At 35.3% G+C, this 12,713-nt stretch overlaps 1 protein-coding gene across 1 annotated transcript; it reads right to left on the reverse strand.

Moving 5' to 3' along the window:
• Positions 1-1,058: 1,058 nt before the first annotated feature.
• Positions 1,059-11,613, reverse strand: vma21 (vacuolar ATPase assembly factor VMA21). Its single transcript, XM_039766289.1, has 3 exons — positions 11,468-11,613; positions 2,128-2,237; positions 1,059-1,736 (listed from the first exon to the last, which is right to left on the reverse strand). The coding sequence occupies exons 1-3, from the start codon at positions 11,515-11,517 to the stop codon at positions 1,594-1,596; spliced, it is 303 nt and encodes a 100-aa protein (XP_039622223.1). The 5' UTR covers positions 11,518-11,613; the 3' UTR covers positions 1,059-1,593.
• Between the last annotated feature and the right edge of the window lie 1,100 nt (positions 11,614-12,713).

Raw genomic sequence — 12,713 nt, forward strand, 5'->3', positions numbered from 1 at the left:
AATGCAGCTACAATGAAGAAAATGTTGTTCACCAGACCGTCCTTAGCTGTAAGACCCACGTCAAGTTAAGAACTGTTTGACTGACAGACATCTATTAATACTACTGTATGTCAGCTCTCTCCCCAGTTCTATACAGTTTTGTATAATGAGTTACTGCAATTCTTTATTTTTTTTACAGAAAGTATAAGCATAAACAAGGACTTCAATGTAGTGTTTACAAATTGCAAATAAAACAAATATTAAACAATTCACAGGAGGCAAATATAAGAAGGAAAATGAGATAGCAAATTACATTTTATATGGTAATTACCGCAAAATAATAATGAAAAAAATCTATTTATGTGGCTCTAGTTGGTTGGTTAAGACAGTTGATATAAACAAGAAACACAGCTCATGTCTGATTGGTACAATTATTAAAATAATATTTACACAATTGTCCAAAATATGTCTTAAAAAATGCACAATACAGCAACTGGATTAATAAAACACACTAGTCAATAACTTAGCTAAACCACAAGAGTTTGTTTTTTTATTTGCAACTACACAAACGTTTTAAAAACTTCTGATGTCACCACGTATGTAATACAATGCCTAAGCTGTATAAACAACCACACTTCGACTTGTATGAAATGGAAGTGTCGGAGATAACAGGTACCAGTAAAAAGACTTATTTGATATGCTACTTGGGAGGAATTCGTTTTTTAGGCTGTATATTGCAAAAACCTGGATGACCTGTGTATATTCCAGCTATGTAAAATATCCATGCAGTTTGAGCTAAATCTGTGCCTTTAATTTATTTAATACTAAGATCTTGCTTAACATTGGAACCACCTCCACCTACTGTTGGGAGACAGTATTGCATGTTATCTGGACTTCAGCACATAAGGATGTAAAATTAATTTTAGGATTTTTTAGAATTAAAATACATGTTAATTTGCACATCACCATCTTACAACACCACTAATGTATTAAGATGGCTTATTACATTCACAAAAATGAAAGCCAAAGTAGTGTATTTTTTACTCACACTGCCCCCTACAACAATAACAAAAAAAAACTCCTCAGTAAATAAAAATGTTTTATTGCAAATTACATCATATATATCTGATCAATAAATGAGCAGAGCAATGATGAGCAGCTCAGTTAACTCTTCTGACCCTGAAGTACATAAAAATAGTTATCTTTCCAATTTGATATTTAAATGTTAAGCAAAAAGAGTGGTGTACAAAAACAAAAAAAATAATAATAAATATCAAACAACTACTGTTGTATTATGTTTCAATTATCACAATGAGTCCAACCTCCTCCTCATTTAAATTACACAGCTATGGTGGCAACTCTGATGTATTAGATGAGCCAACACTAAATAAGCCAATGATGGACAATTTCCATTCAATTACTTGCATTACACTGGGAACCTTCTCATATCTCATGATTGTCTGGTTACAAAACTCAGGTCTCATTTTTTCAGAAGATCTCTGCAGGATTTACCATTTCTTGATGAAACTTCAGTATGAAGGCAAAAAGAAACAACTTGAGGTGGGGCTGGGAGTGGGACAAATGTAAAAAGCAGAACAAACAAAATCTGAGACCTTAGTCCTGTTTGCCTTCTCTCCATTGACGAGACCCTTCATTCCAAGCCACATATACAAACATTGCCAGGACCATATGAACAGCAACTACTGCTACAATCGCAGCATAGAAGTAACTGTCGCTACTGGACATCCCCAATGTACCTAGAATGAGAGTAAAAAAAAAAATTTATTTCTTGTTCTTTTAATAAACGCTGTTTTCTTCCTGAAGCAATGTGTCAGCATAAGAACCAAATGCATATATTTACATGCAAATACCCAAGTCATCATTAAAAATATTCTCGTAAGCTTCAAAAAAATGAAACATTTGCACTTCAAAGTACAGTAGCTAGACAGACATTTAGAACAAGCTATTCAAAATTGTCAGAGAGCCCTGCTCTAATTTTTAATCTCTAAAATTGCAGAGGATTAAAATAAAAATGTAACACTTACAGTTAGTTAATGTTTAATGTTCAAGCATAATTGTTGAATAAAAAAAAACATTTTTCATAACATTTACACTTGTTTCTGGCACATGAATTGAAACAAAAAATACCTTCAAATAAATAAGCTTTTGATGCAAAGTACAGTCCTATTGGTAGCGTGATCATTAAAACTGTGAAGAATAAGAGTGTTTTCAATGCTGATATTAGAGAGCCATCGTTTCTGTAAAGGGAGAGGGAGAAAACAGATAATGAATATAAGGTGGAGAAGGAGAAAGATACAAAGAAAACCAACTTCTAATATGATGTTCAGTCTTTCCATAAAGAAAATGCTAAATGTAACAAAAAGATGATTTTATTGTATTATTGTTATAGTAGAGGCATGTTTTTCCTGATCTGTTTATTCTCATAAATTGTCATTCAGCCATTTAAGATGCAACTAATATACAAGGAGCCCATGTCACATATATAAACGCTAATGCATGTCTGTGAACCAACATTTATTAAAGGAACTAATGTTCTTATAGATTTTTTTTTTTTACAGAAACAGGCATATGAACACAATTAAACAGAGTAGATGTTGGTTACCTCAAAAACCATTAATGCATTTCATTAAAGAAACAAATTAAAATCTTATTTTCAAGTTTATTTTGCTTTACCACCATGTCACTGTGCCTTCAGTAAATATTCAGACCCCTTCACATGACACATTTTATGTTGCAGCCTTATGCTAAAATCCGTTAATGTTTTTTCTCATCAAGCAATTCTCAATACCCTAGAATTACAAATCAAAAACAAGATGTTCAAAATGTTTGTGTATTTATTAAAAAAAAAAAACTGAAATTGATACAAGTATTCAGATCCTTTACTCAGTACTCAACAAGGTTATTATAGTTAACGAAAACTCAAATCAAAACTGAAACTATTATTAAAAAAACATTTTCGTAAATTGAAATAAAATTAACAAAACCAAAATGAAAAACTAAAACTAAATGAAAGTATTAAAGTAGCTGAAAAGACTAACTGAAATAAAATAATATACTAAAATAATTTTAGTTTTAATTTTTGAATGAATATTCTTGCTGTTAGTTTTTAAACCTTATAACTTTTAACTCTAAAACTGAAAGTCATCCACCACACAGCATTTGCGATGACAGAGCGAGCTGAATATACGCGTAAAGTGTGTGGAATAGAAAGCGATTTACGTGCTGCCTTTCTTTGCACTTGTTGTAAATCAAGATGTAGTTAAAACGCCAGAAACTGGAATGTGGTGGTCAACAAAAACTTTACAATAGGGACAGAAAAATCATTGTCTTGTGGTTTATTCTTTAAATATCCATCTCCATATCCGAGTACACAAGAAAGTCGAGGGGAGACCACTCCCGATTTTTGAAAATAAAACGGCACTGATCGAGAGACTGACAAGGTCATCATACAAGATCAGCATATTGTTGCTGACCAATCACTTTTGCTTTAAATATGCCTTTTAACAACGAAGAGATACAAACTTTGTAAAATTCCTGAGTTGGCAACGTCTCTACTGCACTATAGGTAGGTAGGTCAAGAGAGTCTGCCATGAGATAAAAAGCTAAACATACTAATGTGCTTTTGTATTTGCTATATTTATTAATTTATCTTTTTTAGTTAATATTCATCATTCTTAATACCAGATACTGTGAAAATAATCCAACAGCAGAATTATGTTTTAAAATATCTGTCCCCATTTTTTCAATGTCTCTCAAAATAGTTGAAATATCATATTCTTTTTGTTCTTACCATCAGCCATATCATACATATTGCATACCAGGGATTTTTCCTGCCTTGCATCCGAACCTGCTGGGGTAGGCTCCAAGTTTCCTGTGATCCTTCTCTGGATAAACTGGTTTATATAATGTATATATATTGTTCTTAATCTAAGATGCTGTCTCTGTCATTTTCAAGCCTAAGAGCCATGTTCTTCCTAAGCCCTTGTGATCACACCTGTCAGAAGACAGCAGATTCTGTTCTCTGATATTTGATCTTTTCAGTCCTACGGGTAGCAAAATTTTGTCTAAAATTGTTTGTGCCTGAGATGGAATCAGAGATCAATATGGCTGGTAGAAAATAAAGCTCTGTATCTGAGATTTTTGAATGCAATATTGAAAGCATTCATTATAAGCACATTGTCGTTGGAGCATATAAAATATGTGGCAGAGTGCTGAAATGCATTGTCATACAAGTGTAGGACATCCTATTATTACCCTACAGTGGAAGATGGAAAAGAAGTGTGTTCCAGTCAGCATCTTGCCAGAGAGTCATCAGTGGAAAATATACCACAAGTGCTGAATAAAGTGCTATCAGACTGTCAACTAAATAGCACAAAAATGACTTGCCTTTACAATGCACAACACAGAAAATATTACACATGCTGTCAGAATTTTGAATTAGCCATAGATGAATTCTTTTGGTCAAATGAGAGACTATTTATTCATCGAAGTTTATACTGCATTTTTTAATTCTGGAAAAGTATTTTGCATATTTGAGCAATTTTAAAATAAAGAATAATACTAAAGTAATTTTTAACATTTTTTTTCCCATATAAACTATATTGTGCTCCTCATTGAGTGTTTAAACAAAGGATAGCTGAGCAAATACGTGAGCAGCCTCAGCCATTAGACAAGTTCTAGTGCATGATAAAAGCTCATCCAATCCTCATACGCCAAGTCATCAGTGCATCAGAGTCAGTCACCTCAACCCAAAGGCTAACTGCCATCTTCAAAATCACCCATAGTGGGACTTGCACAAGACATGAAAAGTTGAATCCTGCAACAACTTGAGTATGAAGTCAGCTGTAACCTGGAGGAGAAGGAACTTTTCTGATTTTTATTAAGCATCTGCAGAAGAACAACACATCCATAAGCACATTTGACAGCTGCTGAAATTATTTTCAGGAGGGAGTGACAGATGGAAAAGAGGATGCTCCTGTAACAACAAAGGCCACAGTCCATTAATGGCCAAGGTCACTTGAAAATATTTTTTCAGTATGTGCAACAAACATGCATTCAGAACAACTTTTTAGTCCCATTGCAGATTATGTAGGTATGAGAAAGCTTTTGATTAAAATGTGTTAATCGTTAAACAGCCAGCACTATCGCTACTAACATAAAAACCATTCCAGTTGCAATTTTCATAGTATATTTTTAAATAAAAGTACTGTATATTAGACCTTTCTATCGAAGGCTAGTCACTTTATGATTAATTTATGTTAAGAAAAACCCCTATCATTCCTAATGGCTACCCCGAGTGAACAAGAACATGTTCGCAGACCAGACATATGCATTATAATCATTTTCAAACCTCAAGCTGTTTAAACATGCTAATGAATAATGACAATCCCAAATTAGAGACAACACAACCATAGGCTTCAGAGCATTCACCGCTCTGATTGTTGCATGTATTCCATGTAATGCGATCTACTCTTTGGACGAAGTTCCAATTATGGCTTCTTCTGACAATGTTAAGCTATTAACTGGAAATACTTTGATGGGGAATGATCATGCATTATATGGTAAATTTCAAAAATGTGCAAAGATTTATCATTGCTTAAAGTACTGAATTTTATCATGTAAAAATGTACCAGTCCTGGTCTGAATCACCAAAATGACCCTTGTAGATTTATCAAATTTCTTTGCCCATAACAATTTTTGACATTGCACAATGCAAACCATATTTCACATTAACCTATATTGCATTAACAGGAGACTAAAGTTGAGTGCCAACTACACAGAGATGTTTTTCACTACCTTAAGATATCTCAGAATATTACAGACTCAACTAGGATTTATATAGGCTGCCATGCTGTATCTGCACTTCGGTCTACACATATGGAATTCCTCATTTTATAAGAAAACATTGCTGGGACTACTAGAGACAAGGCCACTGGTATGAAGACTTGTTTTGCTTCTTTTGACTCCTGTTCAGCCTGTCAACTTAAAAGAGTAATATTGTTTATAATTTTCTTATTCCATGTAATTTGTAGTGATGACCAAGAAAAAAATAACCTCATGTTTTTGTGGAGAATTGAGTTAATGCTAATACAACAGGGGCCTATGGTAACCAGCACTTGACAATAGCAAGCAATATCAGGAACATTCATAAAAAAATCTTTTACTTGTTTTGCATAGTCTACATGTTAGTTCAACCAATCTAAAATACTAGTAAAAAATACCTTCAGGTAATTGAAGTAGTCCACAAACAAGAAGCCCTTCACAGAGGATTGTGTTTCTGAACTGAAAACAGAATTCTTCACCCATGAATGGAAAGGGGGGTTGTCTTCAGTTCAGACGCTTAAAACAGTGTAAATGGCACCCTATTTATGGACTACTTTCATTGTTTGCTTTAAATCAGTTATAGTGTAAATTTAGCATTAAATCTTCAATTTCAAATGTAGATTATAAAGAATTGAACTTAAACATGGAAACAAAACAAAAAATGTTGGTCTGTATTAGAAGCTTAGTAAAACCACAACTCCCATACTCTGTGACCTTCACCACTAAAAGCTGTTTTGGAAGACGAGATGAGACAACTCCCATAATAGAGATACAAATTGAATTTGTGACTGATCACATACGACATTAACTGGATAATCTGACAAATGAAACTTAAGACACACAAGTTGTTCAAGTATATTGATTCAATATCTTAACACATAAAAGTTCCCAGGATTGATTTAGGATCACGGTTAGACTTTATGTCAGACATTAATTTAAATAAAATCAATATGATGAGCAAAAACATCTGAGTAGTAGTTACTCATTAATGTAACTAGAATGCGTAAATATACTGTATTAAGTGTCCTAGATATTTTAAGTAAGATGTGGTTATATTTATATTTAAAAATGCATCTAAATAAAGTATTTTATTTGTGTAACTCATATGTGCAAAATGGAAAGAGACTTCCAATTTACAAATCAAACATATTTACATTTTCTGTTACAGTGATAATGCATTCCTGGCCAAGTGAAAAGTAAAGTACTAAAACTTTTTATTCTCCACTTTATACATAGTTTATTCTGGTATTTTTGAGAAAACAAAACGGACAGCATTTAAAATACTTGTTTACTAAATTGTAGTATGTGACACAAACTGGTGCAAAATGTTACTTTTAGTGACTGCTTTTAAAATACAGTAATTACAAATTGTAAGACTGTTAGCATACAAGTAAAGGGAGCAACAACAGTGCTTATAGGCAATAGTCTTAATCAATCCTGGCTCAAGATGTGATACATGTACTTTCATAGCCTCCTTAATCACCCAACATGAAACTCACTGATCCATTGGTCATTATGGCACTGAACAAGTTCTGCAGCGAGCTTTGGGTCTCGTTCTATTTTAATTCAACAGACGGCCTTTGCAGCACCATTTTTGATTTTGGTGAAACTTCATCTGTGATCACCAAGATCAAAGTTGACCTTACAAGCTGAATCGTCTATTACTGTTGAGTAATTTTCATTAAAATACCGTAAATTTAGTTTAATATTTAAAAAAAAAATAGCCTAAATTACATTTTAAACCTTTGTTGAATTAAAACAGAACTACTCTTATTTTCAGCAGCAATTCTGTTTTGCAAGGAATATCCTAAATGCTTACTGGATCTCTAGTATGAAAAGGGCAGTTTCAGTACATCTCAAAAGGTTACCCTCCACTAGAAAATGCCTAAATTACAACAATCAGTAGACAGCTGCTACAGCTAATCTTGCCATATTTTAGATACTGTAGAACTTTATATTTAACTTGAAAGCAGCAGTTTCAAAGATTCCTTGTTGGTGGCCAAAGTAGCCAAACTGGAAATGTATCCACCCTGATAGGTTAACTTATGCGTGTGCAAATCTTGACTGCAATGCCTAACTCTGTTCTGTCACACTTCTTGCCTTAACACTGTTATTTTTTGAAGATTCACTGTTTATCCAGCATACTTGTTCTAAACCAGCAATAAAAGACTCCTTTAACTAGATGTTCTTTTGGAGAGTGCGTAATAACGACACAGAACATACTTCATTGCTACACTAATCACATGGGTTTTGTGTATATAAAGTTAGAAATTGGTACCTTGGATAAATGCATACGACATTCTCAAGTATGCCAAGTGCTCACCTGTTGACAGCAGACCAGATGTTTTTTATTTATATTTTTATATATATTTATATAGGGCGGCACGGTGGCGCAGTGGTAGCACTGCTGCCTCGCAGTTAGGAGACCCGGGTTCGCTTCCCGGGTCCTCCCTGCGTGGAGTTTGCATGTTCTCCCGGTGTCTGCGTGGGTTTCCTCCGGGCGCTCCGGTTTCCTCCCACAATCCAAAGACATGCAGGTTAGGTGGATTGACGATTCTAAAATTGGCCCTAGTGTGTGCTTGGTGTGTGGGTGTGTTTGTGTGTGTCCTGCGGTGGGTTGGCACCCTGCCCAGGATTGGTTCCTGCCTTGTGCCCTGTGTTGGCTGGGATTGGCTCCAGCAGACCCCCGTGACCCTATTCGGATTCAGCGGGTTAGAAAATGGATGGATGGATGGATATATTTATACAATTGTTCACCAATGGTAATTATCAGTAACTGTGTCTATCAAGCAGGCATCCAACGATGAAGGTAACCTGTTATTTTATGTGGAAAAATTCTTGCTAGATATTGTGGAGTTCATACTGAAAGGCTGAATTTATGAATGCAGAAAACACCTTCAAAAATCTTAATAAATACAATTATGAAATGCTTTTATCATTCAAACAATTATGCAATTTTATTTACATACACAAGAAAGTAAACAAAGAAACCAAAAATAATTTGTGAAGTCAAAGAGATGGGACTGAATTCTAATAGCTTATAGTAGTATAAAAAACTCTTTATGATTGCTGTAGACATTATATTTAGCCAGTATTATTTTAATGTCTTTCTTAAAAGCAAAAATAAACAAAAAGAGCAATGGTTGGTAATAGAAGGAACCAAAACAGCCTTTCTTGTAACAACTCTAGGAAAAATATGGACAACTTCCTCATTGTTTTTTTTTCCCTACAAGAGTTGCTGAAAATTAGTTCTATGTCAAAATATTGAAATAAATAAAATCTGCAAATTTAAAAAAATTAGCTTTTATTTTTATTCCATATTGCCCAGCAATACTTTGAATTCCTAGTTTTTATGCTTAGAACTTACAATTTAAGTTGGAATTTTCAATTTGCATGAAGTTTGCTAAATTTCTATCCTGGAGGGCTGCTGTGGTGACAGTTTTTTGCATCAAGCAAAGTCTTAATTAGAAACAAATTCTTTTGGTTTGACCATTTTGTCAAGTTTTCATTTCATTTATGTATTTTAATTTTGCAGGTATGATCAATAATATAGACTAGGGAATCCCAGAAACAAATTCCCCAAATATGTGTCTAATTGAAAATAGGTGCTTAATGAAAAATAAAAATACATTTGAAGAAAGGAATCAGTTTACTTTTCTAGAACCTTCTTCTTTCTTGACATACATTTATGACAATAAAGAGAACTGAAATTAAAATAAAGATGCTCCTTGCACAGTGAAAGTCATTTCAAATTATACCTAAAGGGCAAAATTCAAATTACTACTAATTCCATGACAGGAGACGTTATGAACTTGCTGGATTAAACATGCCATTCAAATAACAAGGTAACAAGGTGAGGTGTTCTGGGCACGTCTAACCGGGAGGAGGCCCCGGGGAAGATCCAGGACATGCTGGAGGGCCTATGTCTCTCGGCTGGCCTGGGAACGCCTCCGGATTCCCCCGGAAGAGCTAGAAGAAGTGGGCGGGGAGAGGGAAGTCTGGGTATCTCTGCTCAAGCTGCTGCCCCCGCAACCCAATCTCAGATAAGCAGAAGAGAATGGATGGATGGATGGACATCTGGTTGGAGCAAAATCATGCAGGCACTGCTGAACTCCAACACATGATCTGAGCAGTCTTTGTATCAAAATTACACTATGAACCAGAGTTTCTTTCCACAACCATAAAGGAATTCCCTCTGTTTAAGACTTTTTGAAATGCATTCAGGTTTTTGCAATGCAGCATGACATAATTCATTTAGACTACATTTACTTATTTGGCTGACACTTTTGGTTATGTTTCCTTGTTTTGTCCCCAGTTTGGCCATCATGCATGTACTGTAAAGTGACTTGCTAATTAATGGTAACACTGTATCAGTAGCAGGATTTGAAACCACAACTTCAGGGCTTGAAGAACAAAGCCTTAACAATTACACCACACTGCCTATTATCGCACACATCATTCTATATGTTTTGCTGAGTAACTTCCATTCTGGATTAGGTACAATGGAAGATGCTCATTCAATATGAAGTACTTTTGCAAAATGAATGCAAGCCTCTCACAGTATGAGATGGTGTTTACTATAAATAAGCCAGTTCATGCAGGTTGATCTTGTTTCAGGTCCATGACCAGCAAAAACTCATTTCAACCTAGATTTAACCTGAGAAGTCCAGTTTCCTCCAGTTTTCACTGCAAAAGAGACTACTGTTTATAATTTTGACCGCTGAGTGACAGTGAATACTGAAAAACAAAAAGTGCACTTACATCAGAAGACAATGCTATTAATCAAGAATAAATACACGTCCAGTTTCATACCTTCTTAATCTCATTCAGAGTGGTGGGCAATTAATAAATATGACAATGAAAATATGTGACTTTTTCATAAATAATTGGTTACTATGGAACCCCACTGCCTTTCAGCAAAACCAAATTATATGTGTTGAGATGTATTTACCTTAACTTTACCAGGGCACTATTTTTAAAAGGCACTGGCCGCTTAATATACGTCTTTCAATAGTCAATGTTGTCAAAATTCACGTCTAAGCGAATGTACATTTGTAACAATTTATACTGCTAATCAATACAAATGTAATACGACGGCTGCCCAAAAATAAACATTGGCAACATTTTAAAAATAAGAACAGTTATAAGATAAGAAAGGTCATAGACGCATTATAAAAAAACGTGCAGCCAGAGACAGTTACGATTGGGAAATGGCGTGAAGTCCGACTGACTGCCACGACACATGGTAGAGAAGAGGAACAGATGAGTAAGCAGCAAAGCAGCAAACCAGCAAGACATGGGACCAGTATGTCTTTAAACACAACGTCAAGACGGGCAATTTAAGGTATTTTAACCGTTTCCGCGCTGTATTTACATTGGCACAATTCACATATGCTTATCAAAGCATCACAAATGAAAACCTGCAGTTACAAATAGGCCCAATGTATATGTGACGCTAATCTGCGAACTCGTGCATTATAATCGACTCAGTTCATTCATAATGAAATGGCATTTCAATTTGAAACTGAGCTTCAGTCCGCAAGTACATCCCCCTATTGCACAGGCCCGTCTTAAATGTTCTTTCTGTCGGCGTGATACCTAACCACTCATTCTTATATTTGTAATCAGCAAGGAAGAAACTTACCCTCTAAAATCGGGCACTGGAGCCGCGTTTAACGACGTCTTGTCCAACATCTTTTTACGTATCAGAAATTACAACAGATCACAATACCAACTACACACAGCTCAAAGATGCACACGACGGCGCTGTAGTATCACATGACAATGGATAAGACGCGTGGAGGTCACATGATAAACCTTATCACGTGGGCTACGCAGCATGCGTGTTAGTAAATGCTGTAACTGGCACAATTTCGCCCTCCGTAAAAAAAAAAAAAATCCGTGGCTAATATGTCGGTGCAGAGGAACCCGAAGTGAAATCTGTGGGTTCAGAATTGCTGATGAATCAAAGAAAGGGTTGGTAAAACATCTGCTACGCTAAATTCAGTATTCCATTGAACACATGCTACATGACAGCTTTTCGCGCAGTTTTATTTTTCCCAACGGTTTTTTAAATTATCCATCGCGCACGAACAAACCTAGAACTGAGCGCACAACAAGACGCGGATCGTAGACCACCCTAAATTTAAATTAAATACTGAGCAGTTCGTGTTCTTTATCCAGTGGCCACTTGCTTTCTTTAGGTAGTTAATTTATTTTTAGTATACAAACTTTATTGTGACCAGTCATCGAAGTTGGTCAGCAGTGTACCAAGATCAGTCCTAAATGTAGTCAATCTCGGCAGGTAGTCCAAATGCCCGTTAACTGCAGCTCATCGGAAATTAACGTTTCGCAGCTTCTCTATCAGAGGTGTTCCGCTACACGTTCATCTCTATTTTAAGGACGGGAATCATTGGAAAAGTACTTCCTCGTGTAAACTTAATAAAAAATGCAGTTGTAATATGCTCGAAATGAGTGTTATGTCTTTATAATAAACGCTTTTAATTTCTAGCCTATGAAAAGACCCAAAATCCCCCGGCGTAAAGTAGTGACGATGAGAAGTAAACATTAGTGGGATCATATTTGAAACATATTTATCTCACTGCAATTCATTTCCCCATTCTGTAGATAATACTGAATAGTTGATACTTGTTATTCATTATTGCCCAGCTTTTCCATTTATCCACCCATTTTCAAACCTTAAATAGAGCAGGGTCGCAAAGAAGCTGGAGCCTATCCCACCTATCCATCTCAGGATGAACACACACACGCACACACTAGGACCAATTTAGCAATGCTAATTCATCATATCCGAATTAACCCAACAGTCACCAAAGCGTATAAAATACTTAGGCAGAGGCGGGACAATATTCGCAAAGAATGTCTCACTG

Source organism: Polypterus senegalus, chromosome 10, assembly GCF_016835505.1.
Source record: "Polypterus senegalus isolate Bchr_013 chromosome 10, ASM1683550v1, whole genome shotgun sequence".
Taxonomy (NCBI): domain Eukaryota; kingdom Metazoa; phylum Chordata; class Cladistia; order Polypteriformes; family Polypteridae; genus Polypterus; species Polypterus senegalus.

What these genes read in the sequence shown, in the direction of transcription:
- vma21 (XM_039766289.1), bottom strand. Translation starts at nt 11,517, where the DNA reads ATGTTGGACAAGACGTCGTTAAACGCGGCTCCAGTGCCCGATTTTAGA. An exon ending in CCAGTGCCCGATTTTAGAGG is followed by an intron (nt 2,238 to 11,467) that starts GTAAGTTTCTTC and finishes CTCCCTTTACAG; the next exon opens with AAACGATGGCTCTCTAATAT. An exon ending in AAAAGCTTATTTATTTGAAG is followed by an intron (nt 1,737 to 2,127) that starts GTATTTTTTGTT and finishes CTCTCATTCTAG; the next exon opens with GTACATTGGGGATGTCCAGT.